This window comes from Acomys minous (assembly GCF_964271855.1).
Source record: "Acomys minous genome assembly, chromosome: 6".
NCBI lineage: Eukaryota > Metazoa > Chordata > Mammalia > Rodentia > Muridae > Acomys > Acomys minous.
The window spans coordinates 5,378,680-5,401,863 of NC_140487.1; the positions used below are offsets into that span (position 1 = coordinate 5,378,680).

The 23,184-nt window shown below is 40.8% G+C and overlaps 2 protein-coding genes and 1 pseudogene across 25 annotated transcripts in view; 2 read left to right on the forward strand and 1 right to left on the reverse strand.

Annotated features, from left to right (window-relative positions):
- CADPS2 (calcium dependent secretion activator 2) overlaps window positions 1-23,184 on the forward strand; it is a 506,252-nt gene that overhangs the window by 145,143 nt on the left and 337,925 nt on the right. The gene's annotated exons all lie outside the window — the stretch shown is intronic.
- On the reverse strand, window positions 9,267-10,617 carry LOC311599718 (large ribosomal subunit protein uL30-like; annotated as a pseudogene). The gene has a single exon. The product of its transcript is annotated as a large ribosomal subunit protein uL30-like (transcript).
- On the forward strand, window positions 20,660-22,083 carry RNF148 (ring finger protein 148). The gene has a single exon (XM_084785018.1). The coding sequence runs from the start codon at window positions 20,841-20,843 to the stop codon at window positions 21,792-21,794; it is 954 nt and encodes a 317-aa protein (XP_084641144.1). The 5' UTR covers window positions 20,660-20,840; the 3' UTR covers window positions 21,795-22,083.

The window sequence follows — 23,184 nt, forward strand, 5'->3', positions numbered from 1 at the left end:
CTTCAGGGCTCTCGGCTGCCTTAGAGGCCACTTGCCTGCTATCCCACCTGCTGCCTTAGAGGCCACTTGCCTGCTATCCCATCTGCTGACGTGGACTTATCTAGGAGCGGGAGGAAATAGCATTCATCTGCTGTACTAGCTAGTGTTATGTCGACTGACACAGGTTAGAGCCATTTGAGCCTAGAGAACCTGACTGTGGAAATACCCCACTATGCCCAGGCTGTAGACAGGCCTGCAAGGGTGTGTGTGTGTGTGTGTGTGTGTGTGTGTGTGTGTGTGTGTGTGTGTGTATGTATGTATGTGTATGTACATATGTATATATATTAGATTTTTCTCACATAATATATCCTGATTATGGTTCCCCTTCTCTCTAACTCCTATCAGTTTTTCTCCATTTTTTTTCTTCCATCCAGTTTCACTGCTTTTCCATCTCACATTAGAATACAAAGAGGCTTTTATGGGATTATAATATAATAAATATAATATAGCATGATATATAATAAAACAAAAACTAAGACATTAGAGTAGGACAAAACAAACACACACAAGAAGAAGAAGAGGCCAAAAGAAGGCGTGCAAAATAGAGACCCACTCATTCCCACACTTAGGAATCCCACAAAAACAATAAACTGGAATCCATAGATACATTCACATATATACATTATATATACACGTGTATACATTATATACACATGTATATTATATGTACATATAATATATACAAAGGACCCATAAGATAAAAAGAGAGAAGAATAAAGTATATAAATAAAATCTAAGTAAAAAGAATATAAAATTAAGCTGGGCGATATTGGTGCACACTTTTAATCCCAGCACTTCAGAGCCAGAGGCAGGCAGATCTGTATAAAGTCAAGGGCAACCTGGTCAACACAGTGACTTACAGCACAGTCAAGGCTATACAGAAAAACCCTGTCTCTTAACAGCAACAACAAAGATAAAATTAAAAAATAGAATGGAGAACCCCTGACATACATTATGAGACAAGGATATCCGGAAGTGGGGAAAAACCTAGATGTCAACAGATGAATGAATAAAAGAAAATGTGTTTCATTTACATAATGGAATATTTTTAGCTGCTAAAATAAGAGACATACAGAATATGGCATTTAAAGATGTTTTTTATTATTTCAAAGATAGATTTACAATGAGACAGGTTAACTCCTGGCAACACCTAGGCTACCTTGAAGAAGATGATAAGCATCAAAAAGCCTCCTTAGGGAGATGGCTTCAAATGTGGCAAACAAGCCACTGGGAAAAATGTCCTCGTTTCTACCACAGACAGAATTCTGCCTAAAAATGGGCAAGCTTAGATGCAGACAGCCAAACTCTGCCAAGACAGGGCAAGCAAGTCCTCAATAGTTCCTACCTCACAAATATGTCTGTCAGATATATTAGGCCAGAAGGCTAAAAATGATGCTCTAACATAATATAGAATTTAGGGTGACTGTTCAGGCAGCAAACTCTTTCTGTCATCTTCTCATTTGGGAAGCTGCTAACCTGCACTCCCTGTATACTTACGTAATTAATTTTATTCCTTCTCAAATCTCTGATGGGGATGAAGACCAGATAGTTTACTTTTGCAATTAAGCTTCGTTGTTTAGAGGTTAAGATGTTTTTAGGTCTAGATTGATGTTTTAAATTGATAGTGATGATATGATAGATATGATAGATACTGATTTACATTCAGAATTTTAGACGCACCAAGATAGGAAAGATGTTTTCTTTAAGGTTGCCAAATATAAATATCCAAAACACTATGAATGTAACATTTATATAATTCCTGATTGTGTCATAGTTCTTATTGCTATAGATAGTTTATTTTATATATGTATAATAATATAAATGCATATGTAAAATAGTCAATAAAAAAATTTAAAAATTGAAGACAAAAATTGTAGGTTAGTATCATAATGAACAAATAACCAATAGAATTAATCAATGTACAATAATGTGCCAACTTCCAAATCACACTTGAATAAATGTATGCAAGTATTCTAACACACACACACACACACATATATATATATATATGTTATTCACGAAATTTTCAGATAAATGGATAGAACTAGAAAAATATTATCGTGAATGAGGTATTGCAGACTCAGAGAGATTAATATGGTACGTATTCACTTATATGTCGATATCAGATGTTAAGTCTATGACAACTAACTTGCAACCCGTAGAACCACAGAGGCTAGATACAGAGTAAGGGTCTAAATAACTTTCTCTAAGAAATAGAATAGAACAGTTACAAATGGGTGATGGGGAGAATGGAATGGGAGGATAAAAAGGAGAGATGGAGAGAAGTGGGGGATGACAAAGAGAATATTGGGAGAGACAGCTAACATTGAGGGATAGGACAAAAACAATGTAATAGAAACTTCCTAATATATGCATGTGTACGGAGGCAATCTAAATGAAATAGCCAAATAATAAGGAGACAGAGCTCCAACTGTCTACCTCTTATCACCTAATGACACTTCTACTCCTAGGACTTGGTTTGTTTTTGGTTTTTTTTTTTTTTTTTTTTTTTTTTTTTGTAGGACAGTGTTATTTTAATTGAGCTGTTGGCCAAAGTGGTCCAATGGGAGCCCTCCAAAGGACCCAGGCTGTTGCCAGGCCTATAGATTGTGTGTGCGAGTTTACATATGAAGATGAAGATTATCCTGAGATTTCATTCGTTTTATTGATCCTAACCATTCTGAAAGGTATAAGATGAGGTCTCAAAGTAGTTTTGATTGGCATTTCCCTCGTGACTAAAGGATGTTGAATGTTTCTTTTAAGTGTTTCTCAGCCATTTGAGTTTTCTCTTTTGAGAATTCTGCTTGGATATGTACCCCATATTTATTTGTTGTGGGTTTGTTTTGTTTTATTGATATCTAGATTTTTTTCCAGCTCTTTATATATTCTGGATATTCACCCTTTATCTGATGTGTGGTTGATAGAAATCTTTTCCCATTCTGTAGGCTGCTACTTTGTCCGAATGACAGTGTCTTTGGCCATGGAGAAGCTTTCGGCTTCTTGAGGTTGTAGGGTGTTTTCTTAATTAATGGTTGCTGGAAGAGGGGCCAACTGATTGTGAATGGTGTTACGTCTGGGCTAGTGATCCTGGATTTTATAAGGAAACAGGCTGAGTAGGCTATATGGAGCAAGCTAGTGAGTAGCACCTCTCCAAGGCCTCTGCTTCAGTGCCTCCTTCCAGATTCCTTCCCAGCTTGACTTCCTGCTTTGGCTTTCCTCAGTGGTGACTCAGTATTTGTAAGCCAAATAAACCCTTTCCTCCCCAAGTTTTCTGTATTTTTAATTGACAAATATAATGTATTCTTACAGTGTATTCTATTGTGACATATACTCACCATGTAGAAAGATTAAACCATTTTATTTTGTGTATCCTTCACCTCACATATTTACTGTCTATGATGAGAAAATATGACATGCACTCTCTCAGAAATTTCAAAATACCAAGTTTAGCCTCTCCTTTCAATGAGTTACTAGAAAGCAAATGGAAAATCTTTTAGAGTTCATAGTAAATTGTAGCTAAAAAGGATCATGGTCCTTGGGAGTAAATCTTGGAGAATAAAACTTATAACTACATCTTCTAGGGCCACAATGGGTGATTAGAAATTTAAATCATGCCTAAGTAAAAGCTGGCAAGTTTTTTTCTTTTCTTTTCCTTCTCTTCTTCTTCTTCTTCTTCTTCTTCTTCTTCTTCTTCTTCTTCTTCTTCTTCTTCTTCTTCTTCTTCTAGAGTTTTGTAACAATTTACACAGTTCCTTTTATAGTTATACAATTTAGATAGGGGACTCTTGTTTTCTTGTGTTGTTGGTTTTGCGTTGTAAGGGAGGATTTGAGCCACATGCCAGGTATAAGTTTGATCTGTGGCTTGAATGACTCAACTAGATAGTCAGCCAAAGGCTAGAAAGATCCTGAAATGCCTGCTTATGGGATAATATGCAGAATTCCTGTACCTCACTGTGAAACCACAAATGACCTCTGAACAGAGTAAATAGGATCTGAGTAACAGTAGCAACATGTGTGTCGTTCATCCCACGCTGAGACAAATGGAGTAAACTACTCCGCTCACAGTAGCAAGAGTGCATTCCCTCAAAGTTCTGGGGGAGAAATGCGAAATCATGGTGTCACAAGTTCCCGCTTTCACGAGAAACGCCAGGACGGGTGCCTTCCTGCCCTCTTCCAGATATAGATTTCTCTGGCTGTCTTAGCTGTGTTGGAAACTAGTGATATGTCTGTAAATCAAGGCCCACCAAAGACTGCTGGCAACACCAAAACTAGAAAAAAGGCCGTAAGGAGCTTGCTCAGGGCCTGCTGTAGGAGCCAGCTCTGCCAACTTTGGCCCGCCACCCTCTGTAACTTAGAAACATTCTATTCTCTTACCAAGCTGTGTATTCTTTGGCATTTTGTCACAGAAGCCCCAGGAAATGAGAATCTATTCAACATGTTAAGATTCACTAAGATTGGATAGAGAATACATGATTTTTAACTATGAATAAATGTTTAAGTATTTTATTCATTATTTAATTTTTAATTTTTTTTTTTGAGGCCGTGTTTCCTGGAATGGTCTTGGCTGTCCTACAGCTCACTCTGTGGATCAGGCTGGCCTGGAACTCAGAGATCCACCTGCCTCTGCCTCCCACGTTCTGGGATTAAGGAGGCATCACCACACCCAGAGAGAGCCAACCCCTCACACTATTAGCCACACTCTGCTGTGCTTGTGGACAGGAGCCCTGCATAGCTGTTCTCCTGAGAGGCTCCACCCAGTAGCAGATCAAAACAGATGCTGAGACTCACAGCCCTGTATTGGGCTGATGCTGGGAGTCTTGTGGAAGAGCGACAGAGGTGAATAGAAGGACCTAGAGAGGACAGGAGATCCACAAGACCAACAGAGCCAGCTAACCGGGACCCAGGAACAGGGGGGCAGAGACTAGAGCACCAACTAAGGTCCATGCATGGACTGGACCTAGGGCCCCTATACAGATGCAACCAATGGGCAGCTCGGTCTTCATATGGCTCCCCTAGTAGTGGGAGCTGGGATGGTCTCTGACATAGATTCTGTTGCCTGTTTTTCAATCACTTCCCCATGGTGGGGCTGCCTTACCAGGCCACAGGGGAAGAGGATGTGCTCAGTCAGTCCTGAGGCAACTTCATGTGCTGGGTTGGGTTGATGGGGGGGATCCCCTGTTTTGAGGAATAGGGGAGGGGGAGGGGAGATGAGGGAGGAATGGCGGAACCAGGAGGTGAGGAGGGAGAGGGCTACAATCAGGAGATAAAGTGAATAAATAAATTCTTAAAAAATAGAAAAAAGAAAATATTGAGCATTACAAGTCCTGAAAAGCAAAAAACTTTCATGGGTTTGACTGAATATTTCATAATTAAGTTTATAAATAAAATAGATGCACACATAATTGACAAGTCGAACAGTATTCCAACATTTGCACCTGAAATATGCCTAGTATTTATTGGAAAGCTGCAACAATAAGATTAATGTAATTAGCCAAGGGACTAAACTATTGTTTTTAATAAAGGAGAGATGGCATCTAAAATGTTCTTGGCCAGAATCCAGTGTAGAAAATAATTGCTTATCTCTCTGGACATGGCTGTTTTAAGAAGTGTAATTGTGATATGAGATATTCAAGTAGTCACCAGAGTCAAATAGTGGTTGACCCACTTATAAATAGCTGTGAGACGATAACTGTGAGGAAACATGAGGACTGGAGCACGTTCCAGCTCCCCTTGTTAACGCTGGGCATGGTGGCCATGGCTGCAAGCCCAGCACTGGCGAGGTGACGATGTAAAAATCCCTTGAGCTTGCTGGCTAGCCAGTCTAGTATAAGGGATGAAGAGTGAGTAAGGAAGACACCCAACCTCAACCCACAGTCTCTACATACATGTGCAAGCACACCTACCTACATACCTGTACAGACACTGAGATAGATAGATAGATAGATAGATAGATAGATAGATAGATAGATAGATATAGACAGACAGATAGATACTAAGATAGATAGATAAATAGATAGATAGGATGGATGTTGTGTAGCCTTACAGATTGGCTTGGCCCAGTATTTTTTCTTTCATGTAAGATTCTTGTAGGATATATACCATTGCATTCATTGTAGTTAATTAAAAATACATAGACCATTGGGCTAGAGAGATGGCTCAGCTGTTAAGGCTAATCTCACAACAAAAAAGTAGATAGGATAGAAGTACTAGGCACCAGTCATTTGTTCAAAATCCTACCATTATATTTTTGATAGCACTCGCACTGTAGGTTACTATTAGCACTGTAAGTTACTGTTGCACTTACAGTGTAAAGAGCAGTCCATAAGCACATAGACACCTTGAAAGTGAAGAGACTTAGTCTTATGTTGGGCAGCAGGATTGTTTTTATTTTTTCTTTAGTCTGTTCTCAGTCTGTTCCCCACCCCAGAAACACATCTCATGTGTGTGGTACATTTCAGTTGAATCATAAACATGAAAAACTAAATTTTGTGTAGCGCATTCTCAAGTTTAATATATATTCCTTCTATAATTTCTCCTATACACCTGCTTCTTGTGTAATTTAATTGAATGGTTGATAATAAGAAAGAATAACATGTTTGCCAAATAGCTTTAATGCAAGTGTAAGTGGAGTAAGTAACTCAGCATCTAAAAGTAGAAGTTAATCCTTAAAACTAAGGTAAGCAGCTCGGAAACTGTAAAGCTCTTAGAAATGGTCGATTCTGTGCCCACTGTAGATACATTAAGGTGGTTCCTGCTATTTGTAGATTTTCAGATTAGCTGTGATACTTCCCCTCTTAGTTTATATGGGCGATCAGACATTGAAGTATGGCACCTGCTCCACCTCTGTAAGTAGCATTCTGTGTTCACAATAGACACACAAAACAGCAGTAACTCACATCTAGGTCCTACTCAGCACTAGTTTCTTTATGCATTTCTTTACACATTTATATTTTGGCTTTCACAGGACTTAGCCACATCCTTCCGTTAAATATCAAATGAACTCCAGAGTGACATGAATGTCATTCTTGCAGTTTTACATGGCTTTATAATGTAACAGTTGGTAAGGCAAAGCTCTTTGTCATTATAGTAAAGATTTATGTGCCAAGAGATTTAACCAAAGCCTTTCTTCTTTCTTAATTTTTAATGAGCATTCTGTGGGCGTAAGAAGACAAAAACAGTTTCTTTTGTTTGATCTCGACCTGGACCTTCATATTAACTATGTTCCAGTTATTTTCCTGCGTCCTTTACAAAACTCACAGTACTTTGGCTCTAATTGGCAAACATTAGCTCCTTAACTACTAAAGTATGTCATATAAACAGATGTCTACTCCTCAAGAGTGAATATGTAAAAGTGACAACCGGTATTTGTGTCAGTCTAGAGGCTTCGTCAGAGCTGTAAGAAAAGAAAAATTCTTGAAGGCCTCAGAGTCATTATTTGCTGGTAAAATAGTCACTAGTGCTGATACCCACATAATTGAGTAAGACTAATCATGGATTGTACTGCACCTAGGGAACAGATGCTGTAATAGTGGAGCCAGCCAGTTTTCTGTGCACTTGAAATGCTGTACTTTGTCTCATTTAGTCCTCATAATTATCCTTAAACTTTCAGGCTGTTATTATACTTGATATATCAGTGTATAAAAACCAAGGGAAGTATCTTTTTGTAACAAGCAAGAGTCACAGAGCTAGTGGAGATAAGAAACAAACAAACAGACAAACAAACCAGGAAGAGCCAGTCTGGCTTCAGTATTAATGAGATGTGACACTTTCTGTTCCTAGCAAGTCTCAGCAAAGTGATGGAGTGTGCGTTGTGGTACATGGCTGTAATTCCGGTACTTGGAAGATAGAGACAAGATCAGGGATTCCAAGCCGGCCTGGGCTATATGAGGCTTTGTCTGGGAAGCAGAAAAGCGACTCGGGGAACTGATGATGAAATGTTAAACAAGGATTTGTCTTTACATACACAGTTTGAAACCTTCATGAAACCTGAATGAAGGAGCCATCGGCCATGCTCAGGTGCACTAGACAGATGGGCTGTTTTGTTTTCGTTCACGTGACCTGCAGCAGGAAGTGTGGTCTTGATGTCACAAATGTGTATCAAATACAGTGTCCCACTTGGGATCATTTTTATATCCCTGAAATTAAATATTAAAGTGTTATGTCTCCTTTGGAATGTTGAAATCCCAATTCCAAATGTAATAGAAGTTAGAGGTGATTAGGATGAGGGATTGTGCCCTTATGAAAGTGACCTCAGCTACATTATGCACTGTTTCTACCACGAGAGAAGGCAGTGTGTAGGTACCATCCAGGAGCCGGGAAGGCGCTTGTCTCTAGCCCTAAGATTCCCTCTATCTTTGGTTTCCCAGACTCCAGATCTGTGTGGATTATATTTTGGTTATTTTTAAATCAACAAGTGTAGGCTTCTAGGACCCTTTGGGTCCTTCTACTTTGCCTTTCTCCCATGATTCTCTCATCTAGAGTCCCACTAGAATGTTCTCTCCTCTGTCTCAGTTTCCTGGTAAGTGAAGGCTTTCGTGGGACATGCCCCTTGGGCTAATATGCAGATATAAGTGAGTATAAACATTATGATAGGCAGATTTGGGCCCAGGGGTCCCGCTCAAACTAAGGCGCCAGCCAAGGACAATACAGGCGGTAAACCTTAAGCCCCTACCCAGATCTAGCCAATGGACAGAACACTCCCCACAGTAGAGTGGAGAGTGGGATATGACTTTCTCACATACTCTGGTGCCTCACCTTTGACCATGTCCCCTGGACAGGGAGACCTGGTGGCAATCAGAGGAAGGACAGCAAGTTACCAAGAAGAGACTTGATACCCTATGAGCATATAGAGGGGGAGGTAATCCCCCTCAGGAACAGTCATAGGGGAGGGGAATAAGGGGAAATTGGGAGGGAGGGAAGAATGGGAGGATACAAGGGATGGGATAACCATTGAGATGTAACAAGAATAAATTAATAAAGGAGGGAAAAAATGAAAAAAAAAAAAAAAAAAGAAATACCTGAAAAAAAAAATTAAATCAACAAGTGAATAGTTTTCTGGCACTTCAAAACTTGCTTAGCATTTATCACATCACAGTATCAGTTTCTTGAATAACAACCTTTTTTTTTCTCAATTTGCCATGCTGTGACTTCTTAATAACTGGCCAGATGACAAAAATACCATAGGCGGCACCTTAGTTCACCCGTCTACTAAGCCTGATTATCTGGTCTTCTCTGTTGCACTTGTCTTTTTCTTCATTCTACCTGGGAGTGGAGGTTTCTGGGTTCTTTAAAAACTCAGTGTGTCATGTGAATTTTGTTGTTGTTGTTGTTGTTGTTTTGGTCTCAAATATGGAACGTGGGAATTTTTTTTCACTGCTGAAAACAGACTCATGACCTTTGTAAGCTGAAAACAGATTCCTGAGAGGGCATGTGATGTTTTGCTGGAAGCTGTCTCATGCAACGGGTGTGGGTTTTGCCAGCTAGAAGCCATCCTTGCGTGGACTCTGAGACGGGATACCTAGAAGCCCGCAGACAGCGAGACCTGGCTGCACTTTGCAGTGGTTCACGTCACTTCACAGGTCTTCACTTTTCTACACTTCGCTTCATATAAGGAAACATTCCCTAGGAGCTCCGCAAGGCACTCCAGCCGAGTCTTGCAGCTGCTTCTGACCTTGTGCCGATTTGACAGTCTTGCTGTTTGTACTGAGTTACGCCACTGCTGCTTTTGTTTGCTGTTCGCTGGTCTGCTGGTATCCTGACGACAAAGACTGCACTCACCCCCAGGAACTATGTCTGAAGAGGTTCACAACCCCCTTTCCTACTAACCCTTCTCCCCCACCTCGGGGCAGTGGGTTGGAAGAGAGGTAGATGCACTTAAGAACCCTAAATAAGTAGGATTTTGAAAAAATCTAAGCCTACACCACCTCCTGGAGAAGATAATTTGAAGGGCCACAGGAAGTTCTTCACTTCCGTGAAGCATTCTCCAACTGTATAGATCTCATGAATTAAATCCTCCATGCAGATGATGCCAATTTTACCAAGAGACAGAACAATCTATGACCTATCCATCAAAGCAATTAATTCTCTTATTGATTTTGCCTTGGCCTTGCTTGTAGATGTGCACGCTGACTGACTTTAGGTTGGGGTACGCCCATGCACTGTGTGTTTCCACATTCCTTACCATGTTACTTGATGTCAGGTTAGCTTAACAAAGGTGTCATTGAAAAACTGAGGAAGACGGAGAAGCTGCAGTACCCTGGAGACCTTTGGGCTCACACCATTGATGCCTCAGATTCTGATGACAAACTCCAGTTTTGGTTCTGTAGGCACGTAGGAGTTTCCAGCTTTCCTTGCCGTCTGAGCCACCTGAAGCCACAGTCCAGTACATCTGCTTGTAAGCCTTGTTATAGCGCTCTGCCTTCTGATGGATAAACTTCCTCCTCCTCGCCTTTGGGGTGTCCGCAGACAGTCTTCTTCCACGGGCACTTCATCTTCAACTCTGTGAAGTTCCTCCCCTTTTTTTTTAAGGGTTTCTGGCACAGCAGGAACCTTCTTTTTCTTCTTTGGCAAAGCTTCCATGGTTCCAACCAGGAAAAAATAATAAATAAATAAATAAAAGAGGCTGAGATAACAATCTTGACCTTATCCTTGAAGCTCTGGGTGCACGGAGACAACATGAAACAGGAATTGTCCTTTTTTTTTAATCAGCGTTCTACTCCCAGCCCCTAGTCCTGTGTGTATGTTAGATTCTTGATTAATAGCTTGAATGAATGAGTGAAAGGATCAGTAGTGTAGGCATTTAATAGGGGATTAGCTTTTAGATTATATAACATAAAGGAGTAGGAAATAATACCAGTTACATGAATTGTAATGAATATATCAGAAATAAGTAAATAATTTTATATAGACCAGTGTGCTAGGCCACAACAGGAAAGCAAAGGAATATTTAAAACCTTTCAATTAGAGATAAAGACTCAGCCCCTTTGTAAGAAACTATAAGCAAAATCACAAGCAACTGTGCAAATAATTTACTAAGAAATGATGTATAAAATTGAGGAGATAACTTCTCTTTCCAAGAAATATGAACACTAATTTTTAAAATATACACACATATTAGTTGATCATGGTGAGGCAGACCCATAATGCAACCCTGGCGGGAGTAGGAGCATAGGAAGAGTTCAAGGGCAGCCTCCAGTTGAAAGACAGGGGGTTATAACACAAGACCCTATATCAAAACGTAATAAAAAATATATATGTATATTTCATGTATTTTGCTGTTTTATTAACATATTTACATACAATATATAATTTCTATGTATTTATATATTATACTAGTTATATTATATTATATTGTATTATATACACATATTTATACATGGATGGATGCACAAAGAAAATTGTGTGGAGATTGCTAGATATGACTGCATTTCTGAATAGGAAGCACTCTAAGTTGGAGATGTTTGTTACTCGTAGAAATGTTTTCTCTGCTCCTGCTACTAGAATATTCGAGCTTTTCTCAGGGTACCAAGGCGTAGGTATGCAAAACATGATACAGAATTCTGATAATCGTTTGTTGAGATTCATGACACTATGTAGATATATAGACCTATATACGTATCTGCCCATAGGTCTATCTCTGTATGTTTTATGATAAGTTAGTGCAGACGAATGAATGTATATGAATAGATATATTCATGTAAGGTTAATTAAAGTGAGAGTTTTAATCAGTAAAGGTAACTTGCTGTGTAGTAGAAATTCTTGTTGCCTTGGGTTGCATTTATATGTGGAGTACCTATTTCAGAAACAGAGATGTGGAAGGAATTTGTTCTTGGATTTGAGAGGGAAGATGTTAGACAGATGCCCTTGAGCCTCTGAAATTCAATAAGCCCCTTTCTGGACTACAGTTGTCAGTGTAGTTGTTAGCTGAGGGAAGAGTTGTCAAAGTGTTGCCTCTTTTGTTTTCAATTGGTGGCTACATAAAGCAAAGTTTGTAAAAGCTGCTGATGTATCTTAATGTTTTGAAGAGTAAATTCCTAGAGACTTAGAAAGACAAACATTTGTCTTGAATCTTGAATAAGTTTTCTTGTGGCAGTATAGGAGTGGAATGAAGAAAACAGAATTAAAAAAAAAAGACAATAGTCCTACTGTTCACAAGATGTTCTACAGGATGAACATGTTCAGATAAACACATCAGTATCTTGTTATATATGATGTACTGAAAGAACACAGATAGTATGGCCCCCTCACATCTAGAGGGTAGCAGAGTTGTAATTCCTCCATAGTTGCCACACAGCCTTGTGATTCAATGCAGTGTCTGTGGGCGTGTGGGGTCCATACTCTTGTATTATTCCCTTAAGTATCCTTTGGGGAGTTAAATTACCTAAAAATGAGAATGGGATTTTGACCTGTGAAGTGGGGAAAATACAAGGGTTCTAAGTGGGGGAATCCCCTTTCATCTTTTTAGCTGCTGTTTCAGACTGCTGTAGGCTCACTTGGGGTTCATGGCCACTTGAGGAATTTAACTCTCTTAGGAAGGCAGCGCTCATGCCGGGCGCCACTGACCAATGGTGGCTTAGGAAGGTCGAGGACCCGCTTTAGGTGTTAGAATATCTTAGATGTGCAAGGCCGCAGAATAGCGTACACATCCATTAGGTCTTCACCACTAGAGAGAAGAGACAGAATCAGTCGTCAGGAGAGTGGGAGACTCTTGATAAATCAAAGGATGATTCTGCTTGGGTATATTTAATATTTTGTCTGTTACCCATTTTTTTTCAGTCTGAAATAAAGATCTGTTCTAAATGCTTAATATGAAGGTGATTTTGATCTAACTTCAAAAAATGTTTACTTTAAATTATGCAATAACTCCTATCTCTTAAAAAAAAACCCTACAATGTTACATTTGCCCCCATTACCTTTTTAGGTGTCACAGTGTTTCTCCGTTGACTTCCACACTGTCTTTTACTTGAGAATGAGATGTTTCCAATCTAATATTAAACTTTTGTAGATTTGGAATTTAATTGACAGTGAGGAAAAAAATGTAACTTTGATTTATGCTCATTAAAATACACAGCCACTTTTGACATAATTTAAATATTCGTCTGTCTTTTCATTCAAGCATGACTACAAAAATCAAGCTATGTGAATATCAGAGCTAGAGCACTAAAGATTGTCACATTATTCACAGTCTTAAGTATTCTGTCCTACTGAAGTGATCACCCTTATGAGGACTTCACTAATTAGAAATGTTTATAGTGTGAGGACTATCATAGCTCATAACCCAGCATTATCAGTTAACTCATCCTTTACTCATTAATGGTGATGGTATACAATACACGTCGTGCTAGAATCTTGGTACAACTGAAGTGACAGTAAGGTTATTATCTCTCTAATTGTAATAAAACAGGCAATCTTATAGTCACCCTGTGTCGCCACAGCATTTTGTGCCTCTCCAAGAGTGAACAGGTGTCATTACTCAGGAGTCTGTGCCTTGACTAGGAACTGCCAGGTTCTGTCAAGACCTGGTGATGTCTCTAGTCATCATTTTAAAAATTATTTCTTTTACTTTTCAGATGATAACACACGGACATCATTCCCCCTTCCATTTTCTCCCTTCTCGCCAAAACATACCTTTTTTTACTTCAAATTCATGGCCTCTGTTTTCATTAACTGCTTTAATGTGCACATATGTAAATGTTTACACGTATGTAAGTATAACATGCTCAGTCTGTATAGTGTTACTTGTGGGAATGTCTTTGGGTGGTGCATTTGATATTGGATAACCAGTTGATGTGCTCTGACCTGAGGAAAACTATTTCTCCCACCCCCAGCATTCCTTAATTGCCTGTAGTTCTTTGTATAGGATTGAGGTCTGGTCATTTTTTGAGTCATACAGGTGTCTCTACTTTTCTTCGACTTTCTCATGTTTTCCTGCCTGCAGATTAATGTCAAATATCATCTTCTAGGAGAGACGGACTTCCTTTTAAGTATTTTAATTCACATCCCCTTCTCAAGATAGCCTTGTTCACTTCAGGGTTGCAAGGATTCTAAAGAGCACAGGGCCTCCCATGGCTGATGGATGAGGCCAGCCAGCACACCGTCCCTTCCGCTGAAGTCTATGGCCAGCCACTTGCCAGGCCACACAGATCTAAGTAGTATAGAAATAAATCGCACCAGGCTAGATGAAGCCTGTGTGAAGTGTGATGCGCTGATTATTTTAATAGGAGCACAACAAATGCTCTACTGAATTAAGGGAAGAAGTGGAGATGTAAGGATTGACAGTAGAACATGAAGTTGCATGGGCAGGAAGAGGAGCAGGTAGTGCAGAGCTCTGTGCCGCTTCTCGACGCTGTGAGGAAGCCACCTGAGCATGTCAGTGAACAGGAACACCACTGAAAGTTTGATCAGTTTATTCCCGTAGGAGAAGAGCAAAATTAAGAGTAACCACTATCTGGCATACAGAAGGGACCTAGAGAATAGTTAGGAAGCCAGATAGAAGCAGTGGAAAGTGTTCATCCCATAGAGGGGAGTGACTCTGGAAATGTCCCACCCTAACACACCCTTTTGAGTCAAGACAATGTTACATATTTGAGAAATAGTGTAGGTTTTCCCCAAGGCCGAAGCCCTATCTTGTGTCAGGTGCTTGGCCCTTTAGCGGTGTTAAGTGTGGATTCCATACCAAGGAGTGGGGCTGAAATCCACTCACAGTGTGCTACCCGGATCTTCCAGGCATCTGTGCTTCCCTTGGTCCCATGTGTGAACATGGAAACGACTCAAAAGTTCACATATAATTTTTAAAATCTACTGTTTCCTATGTTTAGTGCATTTAGGAGACAGTCTCTTAGACGGATGGGTGGTTTGGGGTATTTAAAATAGGGTTTTTTATCCCCCTGTAGGCCCAGGGTGGGGGGAGGGGGGGAGGGCTACAGAGACTGATCAAGGACCATGCATGGTGAGGATTCAGACCCCTGCTCAGATGTAGTCCATAGGGAGCATAGTCTCCTTGTCGGTCCCATAATATGGGGAGTAGGGGCTGCCTCTGACATGTCCCTGATGCCCACTCATTGACCACTTCCCTGTAGCAGGGTCGTCTTGCCAGGCCGCAGAAGAAGAGGGTACAGGAAGTCCAGATGAGACTTGATAGGCTGGGGTCAGATATATGGGAGGAGGGCTCCCCTTTCTGAGGATGGGGGGTTAGGGGATGAGGGAGGGGACTACAATCAGGATGGAAAGGGAATAAATTAAAAATAAAAAAAATTAAAAACAAATAGGAGAGGGAGTGCTGTGAGAAAAAGAGGGTAGAGACCTGATGTGGGGTGAGTGGGCCTGAGGCATCTCTGAAACAGGCTGGAGACCTACAACAGGGTCGGCTCCTGGGATGATATAGGGGTGACTCAGCTGGGACCCGGCTAGTGGTGGACATGGAGACAGAAGAGTCCACCTCTAGCCAGACAGGATTCCTAGCAGAGGGAGAGGAACTCCAACCCACCCACAAAAACTTCAACCCCAAATTTTCCCTGCCTGCAAGGTGTGCAGGGATAAAGAAAGAGCAGAGACTGAGGGAATGTTCAACTAATGCCTGGACACACCATGCAGGAGGGGCAAGCCCAGATGGGAGGGGGCCTAGCATAGCTGTCCTCCGAGAGGCGCCACCCAGCAATAGATGGAAACAGATTCTGAGACCCACAGCCGAACACAGGGCATAATAGTACAGAGACCCTTCAAGAAGGACAGGAGGAAGGAAGAAGAATCCGGAGGGAACAGGAGCTCCACAAGAAGACCAACACAGACAACTAACCTGCGCAGAGGTGGGGGGCTTGTGGAGACTGAAGCACCAACCAACGATCGTGTACAGACTGTACCTAGGCCTCCTACACATATACCGGATGGGCAGCTTGGTCTTCATGTGGGGCCCTAGTAAGGGGAGCTGGGACTGCCTCTGAGAAGGATTTTCTTGGATACTTGTCTGTCACTTCTCCCTGACGGGCTCCCTTGCCAGGCCAACATGGTGAAGGATGTGGACGCGCTAAGTCCTGATTGGGCTTGACCTGCTGGGAGGAGGGGCTCCCCTTTTCCGAGGGGCAGGGAGTGGGTGATATGGGCAAGAGGGAGAGAGGCAGTCCCTCTAGGATTGGGGTGCAAAGTGAATAAATTAATTAATTTTTAAAAGTTAAAAATATATATGTGTTTTTGGGTTGTGAGCCTAGCCTTTAGTGGCTGAGCCATCTCTCTAGCCCTGAAGATCTCAACATAACACCAGACACACTAAGTCTGTTAGAAGAAAAAAATGGGGAAGAGCCTCGAACTCAATGGCGCAGGAGACAGTGGACTGAACAGAACACCAGCAGCTCAGGCTCTAAGATCAACAATTAATAAATGGGGCCTCGAGAAACTGAAAAGCTCTGTAAAGCAAAGGACACTGTCAGCGGAACAAAATGACAGCCTACAGACCGGGAAGGAGGCCCAGTCTCCTTGTGGATCCCCACACATTGATCACGTCCCCCTGGCAGGGCAGCCTCGCCAGACCACAGAGGAAGAGGATACAGGCAGTCCAGGCGAGGCTTGATAGGCTGAGGTCAGATGTTTGGGGAGGAGTGCTCCCTTTCTGAGGACTAGGGGAGGAGGGGAGAGGGGCTGAGGGAGGGAGGGTGGGATTGGGAGGTGACGAGGGAGGGGGCTACAATCGGGATGTAAAGTGAACAAATTTCAAAAAATGTTTTTTAATTATCACATATATGTTTTTTGACCGTATGAGTGTAATAGTTAATTTAGTATAGGTGCCAGGGGGTGGGGGGGCGGGGCGAGGCTACATTGATAAGTATAAGAATTAGAAGCTTGCAATCAAATAGAATGTGAAGTAAAATTGTATTGCAAAAGGAAAGGCTTTTCTTTCAGAAAATTCATTTGTCTTCAGTATGCTGCGTTGAATCGGAATCCTGTTACCTTCAAATCCCTTTATGGTGGTTTTCTTCAGGAAAAAAAAAAAAAAAAGAACCAGAAAATTGTCACTTGTTTAGCTTACATGCCAAATAAGCTTTATGGGCTCCTGGAGAATGCTTAAGATGTACTGTGACACTTGGGTTAGTTTGAAAAGTCTCTTTTTTCCCTTGTCTCTTAGAGGTGTTGTTAAATGCATTGTGGATGCACTTGCTTGATTTCCTTGTCAGAGTTGGTATTTCTGGAGATGTGAGTATTCTATAGAAGTAATGGTCAAAAATTAGTAAGAAATGGGAGGAGTTGAGCTTCACCCCTATTGTTCAGTGATGGTTATACATTCCTCAAAACTTCCCTAGTGTCTGCCTCTTAAAGAAAAACACATATATGCCCTCAGTGTCTCTGTAACTGCTTTTCTTACGATCATGCTTTCCTAAGGAGCGGGACTATGTTGTTTCTGTGACCTTAACATGAATCCTGTCTAATGGTGGCACCTTGGGTTGAGTGCACGCTGTGTTCGCTGTGCTGGTGTAGGTATGTCTCTGAGAATATCCCAGGAATTTAGATCCTGCAGCAGCCTCTTCTCTGAGTGCCAGCCCTCCACTTCCTGGCTTCCTACATTGGAAACAGAGAACTGATAGCCTGACCTCCTCCCATGCATGTACTCAGCCAGGGATGAGCTTCTGCACAAGATAAACAGTAGTTTATTTATGCCAATCACAATGATCAGCTCATTTCATGGATCTATTAAATATGAATCTGTGAAGGGGTTCTTGCCAGAGACATTAAGAGACGACCGATTAATATCGGGGAAATGTGTTAGTCGGAATGTTGCGTTGCGCCTCGGGGTGCTGTGTGCCTGTGGATAATTAGAACAGTGCCACCCTGGGAGTTCATCAGGAAACCAACTTAAGAGGAAAGCCAACATACTTTAGAAGTCAGAATAGAAAGATATAAAAAAACAGGGCCTTTTGAACTATTGGAATTTCCAACCTAGTTCTATGTTCAGTTTCCCTTCATCTATACATAAGGGTCAACAGAAGATTAAAAAAAAAAAAAAGCCCTGAAATCTTCAGGTGCTAAAAGTCCATATATTGAATAAATATTTTTAAAGGAGCAGATTACAGTGGCATTGATTATTCATCCCTTCTTTGTGCCCCATTTATCTATGCTGGCTCCAGGGTAGAAGACTCTTTGCTCTAGTTCTGATAAAATGGTTGTAATTGACAACCATCCCTTGTGGGCTGATAAGCATGCTTAAAGAGAGCTAGTCTGCTTCTGTGCTAGGAAAACACTGGAAATGGAAGAACATTCTGGGAGCACCTTACTTGACAGGTACGTTGATAAATATAAAAGCTTGCGTGTGGCAAGAGCTCGGAATTTGTTGTGTCTCGGGCATGAGGCACTTTGGAGATGCTGCCTGTCCCCCTTCTGAGGTTGTGCCATTAGCACAGGCTTTGCTAGCCTTGGAGATGCTGCCTGCCCCCCTTCTGAGGTTGTGCCATTAGCACAGGCTTTGCTAGCCTTATGTGTGGCGTTTCAGGCTGAGTGTGCCTAACTCATGAGAAGCCATTCTTGCCATTTTAGGATATTTAGTTGCATCTTTGTCTTTTAGCCATGATGTGCCAGTAACATTTCGCCCATTATTGTGATAATAAAAAGGCCTCTAAAAAATAGAAAATACCCTTTGCAAGGCAAAATTACATCTGCTTCAGAGCCACTGTTAGCTGAAGGGAGCATTTTGTACTAGGACTGTGGCAGAGGATAAGGGATGTTTTAAACACCGTGGCCTTAGCTACTTAACATATACATACATACATACATGCATACATACATGCATACATACATGCATACATATATATATATATATATATATATATATATATATATATATATATTTGGCTCCTTCCACCAAACAAGGAAGCTCTCAATGTCAGCCATACATGTTTTGCTATTTAAACTTCTCACCCTTCCAAAATCAACAAATGGTTTTAGATGTGTTTGAACAGGACAGTATTTTTAGCACTTGAAAGACAGGGGCAGGAGGATTATGAGTGCAAGGCTATCCTTGACTACTTACGAAGTTTGAGTTCATCTGAATATCCTGTCTAAAAACAACAAACAAGCCCCCCAAAATATAAAGCCATGTGAGAACCCTGTGTTATTGTAAATCACCTTACAAAAGCAATCGATTCGATGAGCATTCCACAAGTCACATCAAACTTCTCGTTTCTCACTTCTAACTGTCAAGAAAATCAATCAGTGATTCATACTCTGAACTGGTAAATAAATTCTTCCTGTGAAGGCGAGTCAGATGCAAACTGATCCACACGTAGAGAAAAACATAGGGATTGAGAATTTTAATCAGTATCCATCTTGCAAACAAATATTAACCAAAGCATTATGGGCCAATAAGAACGAAGGAAACTTTTGTCAAAAGATTCCACTTTTCTGACGTGCCTACGTTTTCATTAGCAGAGCCCATTTTGTGCATGAGCCTCATAAGCGAATACAGGCTTTTCTTTCTGTGTCCCCAAAGCTTTGCAGCCCACTCGTCAAGCAGAAGCTGGCCTGTACCTATGAGTTAAAAGTTTGAGTGAGTATTGTCAGTTTATTATCTATCGCTTTGCAAAGATTTTGGGCAAGGGTTCAAAGTAACAGCAAAGGGCTTGAAAGACCCCAAACTGACAGTTTCTCCTGTCCTGGGACATAATTCCAAGTCCTCAGGATAGCCCGTGTGCCACCCAACACACACCAGTTACCCTTAGCCTTTCCTCCTTCGCTGCCTCCTGACGAGTCTGTTTCCTTCAAATCTTTAACTTGCCCCATGGCTTTCCATCCTAGAACACAAAGCTGCCTTCAGTCTTATTACTTTGCTTTGGCAATGCGGATTAATTTTGCATGCATCAGATGATCAGTTTTGTAGAGAAGTTTATCTTGAACCTCTGAGGATGGTCCCCGTTCCCTGCTGTCGCACTTTCTGGACATGATTTTTGTGGCTGTTCATATCTGCTTATTCTTATCGGGTCCTAGTGGGATCATATGGGTTTTTCCATACTGTTCGCATGCTGTATGTTTTCTTACTTAGTATTTACTTGCTACCAAAAAGGCATTTTAGTAACAGATTCAATGAAAAAAAAGCAGTGTTTGCCTTATGGAATGAGTCTATATTTGGAAAAAATTTTTTTCTTCTTCATCCCTCTTGTTAATATTCAGGCTTGATGTTAGCATTTAACTCCAGAAGAGAGTGGGGGTGATTTACTCCTGCTGTCCACAAAGTAAGCAATGTAGAAGACACATCAAGATAACAGACACCTGGTCAGAAACAATGATTAATGTGAATAAATAGTTTGTAAAGGGTTTAAGATAACTTTCAGTATATCCATATTTAAAAAAAACAAGACTCAAGTTGGTTATTTTTAGATTTCCACTTTTATTCATTAATTTTGAGTGTCTTCAAAGTGGTGTGTATGTATTTGTGTGAATATATATATAATATAAAATAATGACATTAATTTCATTCATATGTTAAAACATGAGCACATATGTATGAATGCAGACTTCTTGACTTAATGCTTTAGTAGCCTTTTGACCAATGGGATTTCAGCATGCATAGTGCTAATATACACTCCTGGATTGGCTTAACTGCCTCTGATGTCACAATTTACCCATTAGGAAGTCATAAGTTTCTTGAAATCACATTGAACTAATAACATCTCTTGAATTTTCATTATAAGGAAGATAAAGTTCCAAGAGTCAAAATGCTGGGAGGAACAAAGCATCATTCATTCCCACAGGCTGTCTTCGCTCACGTGCTGTAGTGCTCTGCTCCTGACAGCTCAGCCGCGCTCCTCCACCTCCCTTAACAGCCAATGTTATTTTGTTTTTCATTTCTATCTGTTAGTGGAGGGATGAACCCACTTGGACTTCCTCTTTCAGTTTCTAAGTCATCTGTTTCATCTTGGCTGTTGAGACTTGGCATCTTTTTACTACTTAGCCTCCCCAACTCCAGAGGAAAAGCCATATGGACGGCTCATCTGAATATAACCTTTCAGGTGGGAAACCGGATCATATCCGAGCTGGGAGAGAGTGCTGTGTTCGGGAATCATTCTCCTCTGGAAAGGGTGTCTGGTGCCTTGGTGCTTCCTGAAGCTTGGAACCAGAACGCATGTAATCCCCTGACGAACTTCAGCAGGCCAGACCAGGCCGGCTCTTGGCTGGCCCTCATTGAACGGGGAGGCTGTACTTTTACTCATAAAATCAACGTGGCCGCAGAGAAGGGAGCCAACGGGGTGATCATCTACAACTATCCAGGTACAGGCAACAAGGTGTTCCCCATGTCCCACCAGGGAACAGAGAATATAGTGGCAGTGATGATAGGCAACCTCAAAGGAATGGAGCTTCTGCACTTGATTCAGAAAGGTGTCTATGTGACGATCACCATTGAGGTGGGGAGAATGCATATGCCATGGCTGAGCCACTATGTTATGTCTCTGTGTACCTTCCTGTCAGCCACGATTGCCTACCTTTTCCTGTACTGTGCCTGGCGACCCCGAGTGCCCAATTCTTACACCAGGAGGCAGAGACAGATGAAGGCTGACGTGAGGAAAGCTATTGGCCAGCTGCAGCTTCGGGTGCTCAAGGAAGGAGATAAGGAGCCCAACCCAAATGAAGACAGCTGTGTTGTTTGTTTTGACATATACAAAGCGCAAGATGTAATACGGATTCTAACTTGCAAACACTTTTTCCACAAGACGTGCATTGATCCCTGGCTTTTAGCGCACAGGACGTGCCCCATGTGCAAGTGCGACATCCTGAAACCTTAAGAAGCCAAGTCTTTCTGCAGACTAAAATTAGGTGAACTTGCTAACTGTACTGTACACACAGGGAAAACTTGACCCTTAGTTCCTCTACTCGGCCACTGAAGATGAAATTTGTGTGCTTTGAAAATAAAACTCCATATCATGCCCACGAACTGTTGTCTTATTGATCAGTTTAATTGTTAGACACTGTTGTCGCCGTCCATGTTAAAGACAGCACTCACCCTAGTCCTCAGAGTGCTATGATTAAGGGACTGATGCAAAGGGGAACTTCTAGGCTTTTATAAAGTTTTTGATGTATTCATCTTGGGGAACTTTGTTTTAATACTTCACCTTTTTTTTTTTATTATTCCTAACTCTTTACATCTCTGTTTAAAAAACTTCACTATAGAATTAGATTCTGATTTAAATTGCCCATTGGTAGCTAATTTTATTAATACCCAGAAAAATCTGATTTCCAAAGCTACAGATTGAATGGGTAATTTATTTTAACTATTTTAGAGGGCAGGGTTTATTATATACTTAAAGTATTTCAGGCCTCAAAATAAATATATTTTTTTAAAAGAAAAGAAGTTACATCAATTAAAAGCAGCAATAAAGTCCGGGGCTGAGGGAGGCAGGCCGGCAAAGGGAATGCCTTCCATAGGCCACGGATGGTGTGGCCAGTTGCTCCTGCTGAGACACTTGAGGAACCCTGGAAGCACCAGACAGAGAAATGTCCTGTTTAAACATCTGTGCTTCCCAGAGATCAACTTGAATGGGTAAAATAAAAACTTTATGATGTCAAAAAAAAAAAAAAAAAAGAGTTGGATGAATATTGATTTACATGCAGAATTTTAAACACACCAAGATAGGAAAGATATTCTTTTCCAGCTTGCCAAGTACAAATAGGCAAAACACTATGAATGTAACATTTATATAATTCCTGATTGTTTCATGCTTCTTCTTGCTCTAGGTAGCTTCTTGTATATATGTGTAATAATATAAATGTATATGTAGAAGTGAAAAAAAATAAAATGAGCAAAAACGTTTTTAAAAAGTATTTCAGGCTTCATTTAGAATGGTATTTAAATTTTTTGTTTTGTTTAAATCAAGTTGCATTTGAAAACAAGAGTTGTTTTCTTGATATGTCTTCCTGTCATCTGTCTGTGCTGCTGACTGTCTTAAGTCCAGCTGTCCTGAGACAGGAGATTTAGCAGGATTTGTACGTTAGCAGCGGTGCTCAACCTTCCTTGTGCTGTGACCCTTTAACGCAGTTCCTCATGTTGTGGTGACCAACCATAAAATTATTTCATTGCTACTTCATAACTATAATTTTGTTACTGCTATGAATCTTAATGTAAATATTTTTAGAGATGGATTTGCCAAAGGGGGTGCAGCCCACGGGATGAGAACT